At 33.3% G+C, this 18,945-nt stretch overlaps 1 protein-coding gene across 1 annotated transcript; it reads left to right on the forward strand.

Moving 5' to 3' along the window:
* Positions 1-341: 341 nt before the first annotated feature.
* HORMAD1_2 (HORMA domain-containing protein 1) lies at positions 342-15,080 on the forward strand (the record flags this gene model as incomplete). Its single annotated transcript, XM_051219463.1, has 12 exons — positions 342-380; positions 415-559; positions 593-693; positions 733-1,039; positions 3,559-3,662; positions 3,704-3,714; positions 3,749-3,845; positions 5,587-5,718; positions 10,258-10,380; positions 11,558-11,626; positions 13,988-14,148; positions 14,915-15,080. 12 exons carry the CDS (start codon positions 342-344, stop codon positions 15,078-15,080), a joined length of 1,455 nt encoding a protein of 484 aa, XP_051065576.1.
* Between the last annotated feature and the right edge of the window lie 3,865 nt (positions 15,081-18,945).

Raw genomic sequence — 18,945 nt, forward strand, 5'->3', positions numbered from 1 at the left:
TTAGGATTTCATTTGTGAATTAGTGAACTTACTGCCAGTCTATTCGCTTCTTATCTCCCGCTCAATTTTAGACTCAGAGACTCTCTACTAAACGATTAAAAACCACCGCATGTAAAAGATGGCTCAGGGTTTTCCATTTGTACATCGTGTGGCTGAACGTAAGACGTTACCACAAATCTAAACCTTTATAAAGGAACTAAAATTGAGAAGAGACCTTTTTCAAAGCAGTTAACTCATTTTTAGCTCAATCGTTATTGTTATGAGTGGTGTATGAAGGTTTGTTTTAAATATCTCCAGTGCTGCGTTTTCGTAAGACATAACGTTTTATCGCTGGCACTACAATGGCGACAGCTATAGCAGTTAAACAGAATGTTGGAAATGTAAACTTCGGCTTCCTTATCATCTTTTTGATAGTGGTCGAAAATGTTTCCTAATGAGCTAGGAGTCGAACTCCAGTCCCTGGTTTTTATAAAAAAGCTGTTTGCGGTTGCAGTATCTTATGTTTTGTATTTCAGGGATATTTTTCCTGAATCCGCTTTTCATGACAAACAACTGGAAGGTATAAAGCAACATCAAATTACTCAATTTTCAGGAATCGAGCTAAAGATTTTGAAGGAAAGCTCTATCTTACCTGCTTCTTCAAAAATAGTTTATTGGCTTAAGGGTTGTTTCGATGCCATCGACCGTCATTTTGTAGGTCTAATAAGCAATACAGAATAAAATTTTGTCTAGCTTAAATCAGCGACCATTGCGCTTTATTTGTCGGACAAAGATTTACATCCCAGCAAAATTTGTGAATATAACATCATTGAGTCCTATTGTTTCAGACTTTCTTATGGCCAGGAGAAGCTATCACTTGATTTAAAAACTGAAAACAAAGGAGAACCCAGCACTATATGCGAGATCTCAAACTGCTCTGAAATTGAAGTACGGAATGCTACTTTGAATCTACTCAAAAATATTCGAACTGCTGGAGAAAGATTATCCAAGTTACCATCGGAACTAATGATAACGATGAAACTGCAGTATTACGACGAAGGTAACCGGTTTTTTTAAGAAAATTTCGTTAACTGCCAAGGTTGATATTTTAAATATTGCTGACATCTTTTATTTTTGTTTACTTACAAGATTTACTCATTTCAAAATATTGAGTCGTTCTTGAAACTCAGTAATCTGAAGGTTTAAGATTAACAATGATGTGAGAATACCTTTTTTGACTTCACAAATGCAGATGAACTTAGTTTAATCATGAAACGGCGTATTCTAGACCGGAATTTCCACTGAAACTTTCAACCTTAAGTACATAAAAAATACTCAAGGTCTATATTATTTCCAAAAACAAGTACACTGATTGAAATTCATGATTAAAAAGATGACAAGGTAATTGAGCTTTCGTGATTTATGTTTTGGATTTACTAGTTTGAGGAACAAATATTAAATAGATGTGAAAATATTTTCATCATATATTGGTAATTCTCAGTTTGCTAGAAACGGGATTACAGTAGTTGTTGCCATCACATCACTGGAAACGTAATAGTTTTCAAACAAATATACTCGCGCGAATCTGCTGACGTCAGTGTAAAAGCAAAGGTCAGATAAAATGTTTTAGAAGGAGTCGTTCTTGGTTTGTTTTAAATTATAGCACTGAATATTTCATCAAAAACCTGAGGAAAGACTTGTGAATATAATGTCATACTACTCGCCACTTTTTAAAAAACTTCTTACTGCTTGCGTCACATTATGGTCGTAATATCATGCTACACTCCTGGAACATACAAAAGCGTTTGTTATTTTAATATCCGTGATGTACAGTTTCAAAGGCGGTTGCATGTGGGACAAATAACTTCTGTAGTCACGGCATAACAGCATATAATATGTCAGATTGGTTCAAAACTGAGTTGGTGGCACAAGGCTTAATCACTTCGCTAATGTGCTTTAAGAATTTGTTGATTGGGTTTTTACATTTATGTTTAGTAATATGGGTAAAATGTCTAATATTTAAATGGTTATTTTCATGAGTATATGCCTCATTCAACCCGTTGTTTTCTATTTATTCCAAAACACTGTGTTTAAGAGTTGTGTGTTGATCAGTTTAAAAAGATCCATGTTGTGTGTGCATGTGATGTCGGTAGTAACAATTACATGAGTGATTTTTTAAAAGGAGATGGTTTTTATACCATTAGTGCAAAAACTGGTAGTATTTTGCATGCCAAATATTAAAAATATAGCCTTTTGTTGGTCAAGATGAATTTGATGGAATAAGGAGGCTGGACATTTAAAAGCTGTGATCAGCTTTTTTTTATAAAAACGGACTAGAATAAAACATTTCAAAGACGGTATATTTAAGTATTCAGTGTCAATCACAGAATTTCATTACGTAAATTTCATAAATCACGAAATAATAGACCGAAATATGAGGCAGCAACTTACTTGATAACTTATATACCAAGCTGTGCGCCTCCATTTGTATTTTCCTATTCGAAATGAGATAACAGTCCCAGCAAAAGACTCAAGCATGCAAATGTTATTAGCCATCTTTATATGGAGATGGAGTTTCACTCAACAACGACTTCTTTCTAGATTCAACTACTTTACTATTTGTTTTTTAATTTGTATGAGCTTCGTTGGCGAGCTTTGCTGTACTTAATGATGAATCTAGTTATTATATCCCAAAAGGCTATTAGTATTTCTTCAGATACGGTCGATGAGATGAAATAAGTCTTTGGCTCATATAGATAAGTCTTCATAAATAAAATAGCTTAGGAAACTAGCCCTATCCTAATTAGGTTGAGCACAACTTTTTGAAAATGAAACTGAAAGCGGGGTATATGCTTGTTCCAGATTATTTTTGATTCTATTACAGTCATCCTTTAGTGGTTATATACTTATCTAAAGCCATTTTATTAATTCAGTTGGAACATTTCTCTGTTAACGTTTATGATTAAAATTCATCGTAAAGCAACTAGTATCTTTGTTTAGTTTTCTTTTGCAAGCAAATCAACTGAATGTAACATGTTTGTGTGTTGCTGTTTGTCACAGTAAAACACCTAGTGACCTTAGGTCATTGTTTGTAAGGTTGTTACGACACAACCAGTAACTGATAAAAAAGTAAACAATTTTTAAACAACTAATTATAAGTTGGAGTAATAAAATTAAGCCTAAAATCTTAATTGAATGCAAAGACGAGTGGCGAGTTGCTAAAATTAACTTCAATCATAAACAAAATAAACCGTCATTTTGTACGAAAGATCTTTTTGAGTTATTCACCTGACTACAAGCAGTCAATGAAAAATAAAATAAAAGAACTTCAAATAGTTATGTAAAACGCTCAAAAATAGAATCAGATTTTCGTTATATGAAAGCAGTAAGCTATTATGAGATGAATTTTGACCTAAGCTTACGTGGTTGAGTGATAGATTTTAGGAAGTTTAAATTGCTAGTTCTAAAAGACATGTTTAGTTGTCAATAAAGTAATAAATAAATAAACAGTGAGCAAAGTAAATAATTGAACCACAAAATTAATTATCAGTATACATGCAGTCTATGCTTTAATTTTAGTTACACCAGAGAGTTACGTTCCTCCTGGATTCAAACATGCAGATAATGTCAGTTTCAACTTTGAAGAAGATAACATTAATATACGGCTCGGTAATGTGAAAACTGTATGTTAACATATTTTACTGAACTAACATTATGTTACCAGGCTCACCACAGGTATGTGTTATTTCATAAAGAGAAGTTGTTGTAGCATCAAAATGCACATACAGACTAGTCGACGATTATTAGCCGGATCTGTAAAATCTACTAAATCAACACAAGAAGATGAGAGCATCCATGAACTTTCGGTTAGTTTTATCATTTTACTCAGTATTCGTATTATGAATTAAACAATTCAACGGGACTTTGCTTTATTAACCATAAAATTAAGGTTTCTTTTTGTTAGAGACGTCCAAGTTTAGTTTAGAATTTGAAGCTTGATTGGAAACAAACTATTAGGAGTATTTTGCCGGCATTTAGCTATTAAAATAATTTAGGGATTTGACAGTACAACTCAAGATTTGAATCGCAAGTGCTTATGTGTGTAAACTGTAGTCAATTCATTTGATTAAATAAAATCAGAAAATCTGATGAACTACAAAGTTTACTGCGCAGTCGTCAGATGACATCATAACTAATATAAGTAGATAATAGAGCGATAACATGACACAGTAAACTTAAACAGTTATTCGTACACAAACTTATTCTATTTCAAATGATTTGTACATTTTAAATGTCCAAATGAACTGTTCACTTTTAAACTGTATGACAATAAATTGGATCCTTTGAATGATTAGATAGAAATTATTGAAATAGGAATGCAATTTGATGAAATTCATCGGTTCAAAATGAAGACTTTGAAGGAGGTCAATAAAAATTATGATAGTTTGTGGATAAACAACTACAAACAAACTAGCAGCACAACTGTGTGTCCAAACTTCAAACTAATTACCTAAAAAATAGTTATAAATTGTTTCGACTTATATATTCATGGTGGACCAAACAATATATGGGCTTAAAAATAGTAATAAAGTTGTTGCGTACAAACAGTAGTATTATAAAATATCAGTTACACGTTATAAAAACAAGAAAAATTTATGGGCGTTAATTAAGTCAGCTGGCTTGTGTGTGCTCAGATTGCGTTTGGTACCAGAATCCACAATTATAGATGATTAATGATTCTAATAAGATTGTTGTGCTTCCAGTGATATAGCCAAACGTAGAATATAATATAAATGTGGTTGCAGTCTATAAACGTAGACAGTAGATGACTGAGAGTTCAATTATCACAACCACGAGCAATAGAGAACGAGAGGTGTGTGTATAGTAGTGTATTTGCTAGCAGTTAACAGCGTGTGTCATGCTATGCGTGTAACAATGGAAGAAAGTGTGTTCAGGGTCATACACTTGTACACAAGTACAATCATTTTGTGGTAAATATACAAACTGTAAAAAATAACAGAATAAATATAAACAACATCAAGAACTATTTACAAAATAAGTTTGTCATGCCTATCTCCACATATCACTTGAAAATTGGTAAACTAGTGTATATCGTACAGATAATGTAATTTGCAAGAACTCAAGTAATTGAAGTTTGATTCTAATGCTACTTCTGATTCATGTCCATTTACAGGTAAACTGTACAAACTGGGCCTTAGTTCTCCTATTGTTCAGCTAAATGTATGGAATTTGTTGGTTTTACCTCATACTGATTAGAATAGTTGTCAGTTTAAAGTAATGAAAAAGTTTAAATGGAGTTCATTCGTCTAAACGTAACCAGGGAAGGATATCAAAAGAATCTTATTTTTGAATTGGTCTAGTAGCACTAAACTAACGATATAAGTTAGCAAACATTTGCAAGGAAGTTTCTAACAACAACTAAGTTAAACGTTGTTAAGTTATTCAAAGAATAAACAATGGGATGGATGATTTTTATAAAATGCGAGAAAGCCCCAAGTATTACATAAAACGGTCGATCAGCTTTTAAGGAAAAATACACTGTACAAATAGACTGTATCTTAGTCTATATTTCCATTGTCTTTACAGTTAGGTTCTCTGAATGCGAGTAAAGTGAATGAAAACGATGATCTCACTTTATCATTTCAACAACAAACACTAAGATCTGATGAAAATGAATTAGAAAGTTATGAAGCTCGCTGCCCATGTGGAGTAAATAAGGTAAGTGAACAATAATGAAATCTAAAAGTCAAAAATTACGATAAACTTCTGGCTAAAGTAACACACCAAAAACGTTTTATCCACATCGATGGAATTTTAACGTGAAGATAGTTATCGACCAACGTTAATGTTTTTGTATAAATCCAAGAATTCAGTACGTAATTACTTAGGAATAATTTTGTTTGTATGAATCACAAAATATTTACCATTTCAAATCTAATTATAGTTTTTACAACCGAGAAGTGTTAATTGACTTCGTTTGAAAAAACATTTGTCACCATGAAACTCATTTGATCATTTCATGATACCTTTAGTATTTATGTTCTTAACCCTCCTCACCTGGTTTGATTTTTCTTCGCATTAGTCCCTACTGTGATCTGCTGAAGTCCACAAAGTATTGTTACTCGTTCTAACACTACGTCTCAAACCGCAGTTCGAAACTTTTGATGTCTGATCGAACAAAAGCGTTCACCAGCTACGATTTCATTTTCCCTTGTCAATGAAAATCGGTGTCTTCTAATCTTGCACTTAGCGCAAAGTCTGCTTATTGACACGACTTCATCTCATGATGTGGGATACCAGTGTGGTTCGACCATCGAGTTTGTAAATACTTGACTGCAATGTTTATTAATTTACTGGTGTATGTATATCACTAAGTTCAAAAGCAGTATAGGTTTTTCTTCAGTGGATTCCAGCCAATGATCGCTTTTTCCCTCTTCTTAAAGTAATCAATAAGACTTCAGAAGTAAAGGGAAAACATCGTTTATGTTTCATTGTTTCACTGATTGGAGTTTGGATAAAGTAAATGAATAACTCCACCTACAGCTTTCGGATATCCTTCAGACAGCTAGGCTCTCCCATCTATTAAGTGCAGCGGATGGCTTTAACGCGCAAATAAACAGGTTAAGTCAAAGCATGGCTTTCGGCCTCGTTTTTGAAAAGGTCGACGTCATCTGTTGCAAGTATCTTCAGAAACTTGTTCTCAGTTAAAGGGGATCAACCTCGATTATGAAGTGAGAAATTATCTGACCTAGTGACCGATAAAATCGACTAAACTACATTCAGATCACACCCTTGTCTTTCATCCATGAAGATATTCGATAAATAGGTGTCATTATATCTGGAGCACATATCTGGACTCTGATGACGCTTTTGAGCGATTTTGCATTGTCTGTGAATCACAGGACACAGAAAAGTTGTAACAGGAAATCCCTAGAGATCAGTTAGAAGATCAATGTGTCAGTTATATATTTATGAAAGAATGAGATTGACACAGAGCAATATTAAACTGTGTCCATCACGTGCTAGCTTATCATATTCATCGAACCATAAAAGTAACATTAACATCTTATAACGACCTCAAACGGAAGGTTAAAAAAGTTAGCACAATTTAACTCTCTTAACTTATTTCCGATTGGAATCTGAGAGACCACTGGATTCTATGATTAAAGAGCTTAAACGACACGACTAGAATTTATTTGTAGGGGTTCATTTGAATTCAATGTCCCTTTTCTGCTAAGTATTGGGTTGTGATAGAACTTTGTATTTCTCATCTCTCGATTTTACTCACCATTTTCAAACCAAATGTTTTTGCTTTTTTTCCACTACTAACCTTAATACTCCGACCTATCCGATTTGTATCTTGCTAGTTCATTCCTCCTATATTGGTTGAAATTGTAGGAATTCGGGGAAACTTATATTTGTTTCAAGTTTTAAGTTGTATATGACTGACTTGACGAATATCTAAGGGGATCATATTCTTTTAAGTGCATACATTTATATTGCTAGTTTGTCAATAATAATATTTCTGGTCACTTCGAAGTGTGTAGTCACTAACTTTGCTTTAATAGAATTTAAGTCACATTGCTTCCCTCGTATATTTTGTTTCAGTAGTCTAAGTGTCATACAGAAAATCCCAAATGATCTACATATACTTAAAAGTATAGTCGTCACTCTAACTGGTTACGCGTAATAGCTAGGTGTATTTTCGCTGACCAAAATTGGTTTTATTTAAGTAAAAAGATTGAAATATTACTTCGCTATCTCTTATGAAGTGATAAACTCCAATTATTTGAAATAAGCTTTGATGTCCGACTTTTTTTCGTATTACTGAGGTAACCACTACTTAATTTGTAAATAAATTTCGACCGTGTTACTAAATGTATAATTGATGAATAATACTGATCAAGACTTATTTGAAATTTTATATCTTGGGTTGTATCGTGTACAGTCTTCTAGTTAAAAAGCTGATCAGTTTAGCATAAAAATAAAAATTTAAGTAACCTATTTCCAAGAATGTATTTTTAAGCAAGTTATTTAGAGTAAGTTACCGTTCGTAACACTAATCGACTGCACTGTGTTGTGACATTTCGAAGTGCATGCTGAAACATTTTGCCAATCCACTTAAAATACACAGGTTTATGGATTTAATTTTATACAAATATTAACTGAAAACGAAAATAGTGAGAGTTATTCCACTAAATATAACAACCGTTACAAACCTAGAAATGCACAAAAATTGAATGAAATTTATTCACACCATTAAACTATCAAATTAAAAACTCTTTCTACAGTGCTTTTATCTACAACAGCAACCAATGCAAAAGTTCTAGGGATTTGTATTGGTTATTTAAGAGGAAAATCAGAAACGATCTCGTTTAAATTATGACTATATTTAATTTCAATGAATCCTTTTTCCCTTTTAAGTAGTAGGAACTTCTGCTTGGCTTAAAAAGCATCTATTTAACTTCATTTTATTATGAAATTTCTCAAGTCATGTTACTCATTGAATCTTTCTTTTCTATCATATAAAGTTTATAAGATTTCACAGGTTGAAATCATGAGTCGATTGAAGCTAGACCACCATGGAAAACCTGGAAGCACTGGATGGCCGTTTCGTCCTAATATGGGACCCCTCAGCAGTGCGCATCCACGACCCCGCACCACGCGGGGCTCGAACCCAGGACCTACTGGCTTCGCGTGCGAGCACTTAACCACTAGACCATTGAGCCGGCATCCAACGGTGTTAATGTCGTGGATGCGCACTGCTGAGGAGTCCCATACCAGGGCGAAACGGCCGTTCAGTGCTTCCAGGTTTTCCATAGTGGTCTAGCTTCAATCGACTCATGATTTCAACCTGTGAAATTTCCAAAACTCTCCACAAAACCCATTCTGATAATAATCAACTGCTCACTAGTGACTGACTTCAGGAAAAACTCCTGGAGTTCTAGTGAGAAGCCGTTACCAGTGGAGTTCAACCAGGTCTGTTGTGAGATAGTAACTCACTGAAGACAATGGCGTGCAGTGGCGCAACTTCGTGGATTGGTTGAAGTTACACATTAACACAGCTGGATGCCAGCTCAGTGGTCTAATGGTTAAGCGCTCGCGCGCGAGACTGATAGGTCCTGGGTTCCAAGCTCGAGGGGGCGGGATCGTGGATGCGCACTACTGAGGAGCCCCATGCTAGGACGAAACGGCCGTCCAGTGCTTCCAGGTTTTCCATGGTGGTCTAGTTTTAATCGACTCATGATTTGAACCTGTGAAGTTTCTAAAACTCTCCACAAAACCCATTCTGTTTATAAGATTGTCACATTTTAACGAAAATTTAAAAAAAACGAAATTTGAGAAGACATTTGAGTCCCAAAGTAGTCATTATTTTTGTTACCTCTACTTTTCAAGCAGGTAGATTATAAAGTTAAAGGATTGGTTTCACTTAGATTTTGCATATACGCTAGTAAATAAAATATATATCAATACGATTTTTTAAAAAAATCTATTTAGGTTTTTTGAAACTAAAACCTATTTAATCTAAAACATTTTTCTTATGAATTGAGAATTTCTCTGTTCATATGCATTGGATTACAACTTTTATGCTTGGTATTACCATTTTGTTTTTGATTCGTTTCACCAGAAAAAACAAATAGATTTAGATTATTTTGGTTTCGACAAGATAAGTACATATTGTAATTCATACTGAATTAAATTTCATTTAGTTCGATAATCCAAAGAGTGGTCAGTTGAATCAGATTTTTTTTATGAAATGCAATCGCTTTTCAATTTTTTGTGATTTGGTATTTCTCAAGATTAGTAATTATGCCAACCGATACATGGTATCGTGACTGACAGAATGTTTTTACCACTACAAAAGTTGATTAGCATATTCGATTTGTATAAGATAGAAATGTAACTGATTATGGAAGTTCCCTGATTGACGGGAATAATTAGAAAAGTATAGTTATACGTTTTATCGTAAAACAGTAAGTGATTTTACACTTAAGCAGATTTTATTGTAAAGGGTTCATAAAAAATGGTTAGGATTAAAAGATTATTATTATTACGTTAGGAGAAATTTTAGTGTTTAATTATAGTGAAGCTTGATAAACTGTTTAATTTACTAAAAGAATATTGGACGTTAATAACTACAGTTTTTCTAAGTATGTGGTCAAGATACATGTATACAACTTATTTGGTTATATTTTGTCCTGTTATAATACTTTAAAACGAAATTTCTATAAACGAAAAAGGTTTTGATTTTTTTAGGACGATGGTGTGATGATTTTATGTGATGGATGTGATAAATGGCAGCATGCTGTTTGCTTTCGAATTCTACAAGAAGGAGACGTTCCTACATCACATGTTTGTGAGATCTGCGCTAAATTGAAGGTAATACCTATTAATTTTTTTCAAGTAAATGAAACCAATTTTATTCGCTTTGCAAACATTTGTTGATACGATCAATATTTTGATGACACAGTCTGCACTCAGTAAGAAAGTGGTACGTTTGAACAAATAAACGTGCCTGTACAATTTGTCTTGCGTTAAAACTTACCTGACTTTCTTGAGTGAAAAGAAGCAACTTTTGAATTATTCTACACTTAAAAACATTTATGGCTAACTAGTTTTACGTCTAGAATATACAGAGTACAAGGTCTACTTCAGGAAAAATTATGGATATAGTTGCACTACCTGAATGTTAATCTAACTAACATATTATTATTTTTTATTCAGTTCAGTTTAAAATATCTAATTATAAAGAAAGAATTCTAGCCGTCTGTTTTCCACATTAGTTGAAAGTGTTAAAACACCGAATCCAATTTTTAAGATGTTGTTTTCAGTGTGAAAATTTAGTACTGGAATTATAAGTTCAGTTGTAAAATAAATGATAAGTTAAATATTTTAAAAAGATAGCGTAACGTACTATGCGAAGAGCTTTTTATTAGCAGATGAAAGCTATAAAACGTTGTTACAAGTCTGTGAAAGTGGTGATACTTTAAATAAACTAATAGATGTTTTAAAAATGCAGCTAATAAATGTTCCTTAATTTCTATTAGGATCAATTATACTGAGAAATGTTTTGCTTGTAGTGGAGTCCTGAACGTGCATTTTATTCTATCCAGGACTCGTTGATACTCAGATAGAGACTCAAAAGGGAAAAAGGGGTTACACACTGAGCTACTGAATCTAGTTGGCATTCAGTTGTTCAACGTGCATTATATTTATATCATTATTAGAATGGGTTTGAATTATCCTGTTGTTGAATTCAAATATTCTCTAATAAAGATATAAGTATAATTAAGATAAAAATCGAGATTTTACTTCAGTACAGTCAGTACAGTCTCCGTGCTCATACTGAAAAATACTACTACTTCACTGACGATCGTCAAAGGTATATACTTTAGGAATTCCAAAATTATTAATCGACCACCTGTAAATCCCTCATATGAATGATTTCTATGATTTTAAATGTGTGTAACTAGAATCTATTTTCCATATATATATGACAAAAATAGTATAGTTTAAGTTATTATAACTTTGAAATTACTTTTGTTGAATCATTTAGCCTGAACTTCTTCAAACCGGAGGAATCACAGATGAAACTATTCAGAATTTGGGTGTTGAAGCTAGAAAGGTAGTTTGTTAAACTGATTAGTCTATTTTTAATTGGTTATTTTCAAAGTGGCCTAGTAAAAAGCTTTGGCTAGTATGATCATTTATTTTAACAGTAGACCTATAAACAGTAAACCTATTACTTCCGAAAGCTAACAATAATAATTAGAAAATGAACTAAGATGTAAAAGTTCATTTATTTAATATTAATCTATTATCCAAACGAACCAGTTTAATAATTCGTTAACAACACCATCAATATTCAGTTACAAGAGTGTAATTTATCATTGGATTTTATCACATTAAAATCCATCATCAAATAAGGACAAATAAAAATTCTCTTTCGTTATCGGCAGTCGTATTCTTACAATATAGCCGACTCTCCATTTTAAGTGACAAATTTTGTTTTGCTCATAATAAGTATTTATTCATCTTTAATAATGGGTTGAAAAGAGTGTTCATTTAGTCTTTCTGGAACGTTTCAAATGATTCATCGCACATTTGTAACACTTTAAAATGATTGACATCAATATCCGAAATGTCTTACTGAAATTGGATGTTTTGTAGAGAAATAATGATTTTTCATAAATTTTCAAAATAATAATCGAGCTTTCTTCAAAAATATTGGTGATAAATTTCAGAGAGAACATTAACTAACATAGACCTCTTATTTTGAAGCTTCTCAGTGACAGTTAGATTTGCGAGCGAATAAAATCACAACAGACATACCTAAGACTATAAAGGTTTATTTCTTTATTTTTCGATTAATAGAGTAATAGTCAATGTAGTATATCCATTTGAAATGAGTTTTAATATCAGTTATAGTATCCTCTATTCTCTGTCTAAACACAAATGTCTTGTTATTGCTCAATTGTAGTATTTCTAATAGTACTTAGTCTTTGTGTAGTTATACCTGCCTTTTATAAACAAATCAGTTTGATCAATATAGATTTGATTTATCTTCGGGAAACACATAGATGAGTGTTAGATAATGTGAAACAGAACTACGTGGAAGCAGATTTAAACGTGTATTCTATCAAAGGATTAATTATTGTCTTATATTTTAGCGAGAAACCATTAACATATTTATGAATGTCGTCTTGAGTGGATTGAGGTAAATATATATTCAAACTAATCAATAAATGTCCCTAGGTATCCTAATTTCCTCTGAAAAGTAATATTGAGACTGTTAAAGTCAGTCAACTGAAGATCTGACAGTTTTAGCCAGAAAACTATATTTTTCTGTAATCAACTGGAATCCTAATTAGTAAATTTTGGATGCAAACTTCATTCATCTTATCGTTTGTTTATAGCCATTGAGTTCCCCCATAAAAGGCATTTAAGCGAATTATTAATCTGACAAGTAAAATCTAGTGGATGGGAAACTTTATTGGTATAAGAACCACATAATTTATTATCAACTAGACTAAATCTTATGAGATTGATTTGTGAACATTTGTATTTACCTTTATCTAATTTTTCACTGAACTTTAAAATTAACTCTCATTGGTTGTAATATGGATTCAACAATACAGTTTAGGAGACGGTAGAAAAACACCACACATTCTTTACTTTTAATTCAAAATTCATTTTAACTATGAATGGGATTTAGTATTAGTATCTTGAATAGATGAAATTTGCTAACTTTATTAAAGTGCAATCTTATATTTATCTACAAAGTTTCAAAAAGTGAATAGATCTAATACCATAATACATAGTTTAAATGTTTTGTTTTGTATTTTAGGTCCCATGTAAGGTATACGCTATAAAATAGTGAACATTTAGTATTCTCCATTCTGAAGTAAATACATGTTTCTGAGTAATTAATTGTGTTGATGAGATTTAAAGATAACAGTCAGTTAGTAATGCGTTGATATAAGTAGAAAAGGTAATTTGGAAAAATTAAGTTATTCTGACTTCTACAACTGTATCGTAGATGAAAAAAGGATACTTATTAATTTTTCTTCTAATGAGTATGCGATTATGAGTATAAAAGGAATTCAATGAAGTAAAATAAGCTGTCCTCTTTTTGGCAAACCTAAACAATACTTCAGAATTACAAACTGTATTCACAACAAGTTCAGTTTTACTGCTGAAATGCTGACTTCTATTTGACGTTTTAGGAAGTGCATTAGTATCCAGCGGTACAATTTTTCATCTCTTACAACAAGACGTCTGAGCTTAATTCTGTGTAGATTTTTTAACTTCTTGTTTTAGACTTAGAAAGTGGTATATAACTAGAAATGAAGTTTTTCACAGGTTCTTAAGTGCTAAAATCACAAATAACTTCAGTAAATTGATAAGATAATGGTAAGTGCAGATTTATTTCCATAAATATGTCAAGTTTGTGTAAAAACCATAAGTAATTTTCAAATATTTCCAGGCCACTTGTCTCTTTCGACGTGTATTAGCACTGTGTCTCAACGAAGATTCAGTCTCACCCGCTTTTATAGCTAGAAGTCTTGGAGTAGAGTATACCGTGGCTCGTGGATTATTTAATCGTTTAATCAAGGAGCAAGTTATTAAAGGAGCAGGACCGCGAAGGTAAGACGTTTTCTTAATGATAAGCTCACATAGAAACCAAAGGTTGAGATTTTTCGGAGTTTTGATGACACTTGAAAATATCCTCTACATTGCTCATCAGATATGCAACATATTAGGAGTATCCATAAAATCGGATAAGTAAATGTATGATTTATACACTAAACATTTGATCGGATTTGTTGTTAAATTATTCTCTCATCCTATCTGACCCATATTTATTCTGATCATTAATCTCACAATTTCATTTAACGTGTAAGCTTATTCAAGTTAACATTGCATATTAGTCACCTCAGCATTAACAATTTTATTTCACATGCCATACTTTTAGACAATGTATTTTGCCTTAGATCTGCCCAGTTTTTGAACTATTATTCTCAATATAATTGAAAAATTTGAAGAGAGTTTATTGAGAAGAATATTTTTCGTTCATATATTAGTCTGTGAATATGATGGGAATTTTTAGATAGATAAAATGTATCATTTGTGAAAAGAAAAGAGTCTGTGGTATACTGTAATATGAAATATTGGAATTATATTTTCATTTATTACCACATTCATGAGACCTGTTCTTCATTCTAGAATATCATCATTATATATCAGCAGCTATCAGTTCAAATTAATAAATACCTGGTGAAATTAAGTAGTCAGAAAATTGGATCACCAAGTAAACCACACAGAAACTTCAAATACGGATATATCATAATAGTTCTTGAGTTAAACAGTAATAATCACTGTAGTTGATTAATGTTTATTTGCTTTATTTCAGAGGTGAAAAGCTTGTTGAAAAAGAATATCTAGAAAATATTGTGTGTCCACGTTTTTTCTCTTGCATTAGTTTGCACGATAAAACATCAGTGGTAAGTAATACTTGGTTAAATGAGCATTTTGGGAGTCAATTTTGTGACCAAGATAGACAATCCATAGTGTTTTGAAATGAAATAACACAACAATATGTATTGTTTGTGTGTTCTAATACTTAATACAAAACTTCCATAGCAACATTTAATCAAGGTGTACTAGCCAACTTTTATCCAAATTTAGGATTTCTCAATTCCAGATTGGAATGAAACGGCTGACCAGCGTTCACTAATTTTCAGTGGTTGTCTGACCTATGTCAATCTGTAATGGAACACATCTTTAAATCAAACAAATCTGGATCATTATTGATTACTTCCATTCAATCGTTTGGTTTTCGTTAAAATCACATAAACTAAACTTTGAATAATAAACAAGGAATATTTTCATAAATTTAGGTTTCCCTCAAATGTTAACGTCTCAAAATCTACTACAATTCGACGGACACCTGGGGTGAGTGTGCTATGAGTATACCTTTTTACTTTTTAAACACCAACTGAAAATAGTTCTAATTTCTGAAATGCATGTGAATACAAAACCAGTAACTAGTATGATCTTATAGAAATGAATTTACTGAAAAATCTGTGATGAACTGAATGAGTTCAGTTGTAAGAGAAAAATATTTATGTTACTTAAGTTCACCAAAATATCACGAAACTGCATTTGTCAGAAAGTATTCGACAGGTAAAATATATACATAAGCTGTAAAGGAAACTACTGACACCTCTGGATTTTAGTAATCAAGAATTTAAATGCGAAATTTTACAGGTAAAGGTTTCGTCACTTTATTCTTAAGCAATAAGATCTTAAACAGCAATTATTTTACATTGTTGCAAAGTACTTTATTAGACTACGTGCACTTTCAAATCAAGACTTTAGCATAGAATAATTAACAGTTTTCAGAATGTTGTAGAGTACATCGTATCATTTAAATACTACTATTATAATTCTGAAAACATAAGCATTTATTGTGTTTAAAGATTTAGTTATTACTGTAAATTTTATTCCACAGAGAATCAGAATAAACTGACTAGCTTAAGGAACACTGAAGATTTAAACACTAAAAGAAGATATATCTGATTATAAGCATGAACTACAACCAAACCTTCTAGATCTACTGAGCAAATGTTTCCTTAATGTAGTTGTCAGTTTATCGTGTTAAACCAAATTTAACCTCTGTCGTTAAGTAAATTTTAATGTCTACTGAATCCAAATAATACTTAATGGTGACAGCCATCCACGCTTTTTCTGTTCGAGAATATTTTATTGTCGACGGCAGTATGTGTTAAACAACTTGTTGTTTCAGTCAGTGATGTGAGGATTAAAACCGTGTGATGGTTTAAATTAGTAACCCCAACTAGGTTGCAAGAATATTCAGTCGATGTGTCATGATTATGACTAATTCTATCACTCTTATCCAGTTGCCCGTCATCGCCAATCACTTAAGATCTCTTTCCGATGCAGCGAAATTATGAACGCTACAAATTTTGTGCACGTTTTTTCACGCGCAGCTTAATTTGAAAAGAAACGCTAAAATGTAAGGAACGTCTTAATACCTCACCCCATATAACTAACATTCATTCTCTGATTTAGCTGTACACTGACACTGGCTAACAGTAGAATGAAGGTACATTTTCGACCTGTTCAGGAGCCGGTAACTAAATCTAAACACAACACATATCACATCATACGCCAGGGTGTAGTTCTCTATGATTCTAAGTTTTATTACTAACATCCATCGGAGATTTTTACGTTCTATCCTATTACGACTCAGCTGCTCTTATTGCTTGGTATTCCTGGATACTTTACTTCACTAGACAAGTCCACAAATAAGAACATAGTCGAACAGGAACATAATCATATTCCAAACAAACAGGGTTGAATAGAAGTAGGAATCACAATAAGACGAACATTAGTGTATTTATAATTATACACAAGAAGATTGTAGTCTTCTCCAAGTATCCGCTAGCGCTAATTAGTTAAAAAATTGCCAGTCAGCGTGCTCCAAACACAATCTTGCACAGAATATGCTTTAATCCAATCCATATTCCGCTAACACCTCTCTTTTGGGCCCATCTGTGCTTTCGGTTTATCCACTTGCTAGGCAATAAAGAAGGGGCACCAGAGACTGGCCTGTCCGTTTCTGGGGTTTTGATTTCAAAGGTGTCCAGCAGAACACCAAGAGGTATTTTATGGCGAGTCTCGTTGCTGGAGATCGAAGTTGCTCTTAGCTGGTAAGCTTGAAGCACCCAAAATTCTTAGCCTACTGACACTTACTGAACCAAATCTCTTTTCTTTAACACGGTTTGACCAGCTATCTATGTAAGATGTGTGCTACGATAGTCCGTAGCAGGTACTTTTTGACCATACAGTGATCTGTGTATCATGATATCGATCCGTTTTGTTGAGACCCAAGAGCTGGCATCGAAATGCTTCCGTATTTTTCTGCATACTAAAGCTTCTGCTGGAGACCCCGTTAATTGTCTGAGGGTTTTGCGTAAAACGATAGATGAGCAGGGACCTCTCTGAAATCTTTTCAGTGGTCCTTACATTTGGTTTTTGTAGAGCATTCTTAAATGTGCCAACAAAGCGTTCGACATAGCCATTCGGTTGAGGATGGGATAAGGTGTTCAGACATGATTGACTTAGTTTTGCCGACAAAATTCCGAGATAGTAGACGTAAACTGTGTCCCATAGTCGCTAGCTATTACTTTTGGAACCCTAAAACGACTGAATAGTTGACGTAGTTATCTGACTGTGCAGCTTGCAGTTGGATGTTTCATAAAAAGAATTTCTGATCACTTGCTGTATTTAATAACTACCAAAATGTAAGTTTGTCCGTGAGGTAAACCAGCGCAGTCCAGTTGTATACACCGTCACATTGACTGTGGTATTGGCCGTGATTGCAGCCCAGTTTACTGCCGTGCTTTATTTGCTAATGCGTATTTAATATACGAATGGGATAGCTGCTCCAGTTGGGTGTCTAAAAGTGGCCATTACACATAACGTCATGCTTGTGCCTTCCTCCAATTTATTTCGGGATGTCCTGCGTGAAAATGTTCAAGAACTGCTGGTTGCAGCTTCTTTGGGATGACACGTTCGGCAAATAGAAGGCAGTCACCAGTGATTGAGATTATCTGCGCCGAAGCTTTCTAGAGATTATCTTGAAGGGCTATCCTTCTAGATGGAACTTATTAACTTCTTGCATAACTCGGTCTCGAAGAATTTCTTCTTTGACTTCATCTGACGACACTGGAGTGTTTCGAATGGCATTTACTAATACATTCCATACTTCTGGATCTACTTCTATGGAAGCAATGATCATGTCCTCTGATTCAGCGTGTTGAACTCCAATCAATCGAGGCAGAGCGTCGGCTTGACCGATACTTGATATTGAAGTCATAGCTCAGAGGTATTGTCGCTCAGTGCTTTGATCTTTTAGCCGTATAAAAAGTATTTCTTTCTTTAAACTAAATATTGAAATTTATGGTTTGTGGTCTGTCAGTAAAGTAAACATACAGCCATAGAGCATTTTATGGAATCGTTTAACAGCAAAAATTGTTGAAAAGGCTTTCTTTTCAACCTGGCAGTAGTTCCGCTCGGCTGATTTGAGTAATCTAGTAGCATAAGCAAACGTCTTCTCTGAGTTATCTAGAAACAGGTAAGATATCAGTGTCCCAACTCCACGACTAGAGGGATCAGATGCAGCAACAATTCTCATGCGGGAATCGAAGTGTGTTGAGGGAAGCTTCGAGCTGAGCATGGATATGAACTTGTCAAAAGATGCTAGGAATTCTGCTGACCATTGCCAAAGTTTGTGTTTTGAAAGTAATTTATTCAAGAGACCTCACACTTGATGCATTTCAAGGAGAAATGAGTAATAATTAACTAGTGCCAGGAAGGATCTTAATGAAAAGACATCAGTCGGTGCAGGGATCTTCT

This window comes from Schistosoma haematobium, chromosome 6, assembly GCF_000699445.3.
Source record: "Schistosoma haematobium chromosome 6, whole genome shotgun sequence".
NCBI classification, from domain to species: domain Eukaryota; kingdom Metazoa; phylum Platyhelminthes; class Trematoda; order Strigeidida; family Schistosomatidae; genus Schistosoma; species Schistosoma haematobium.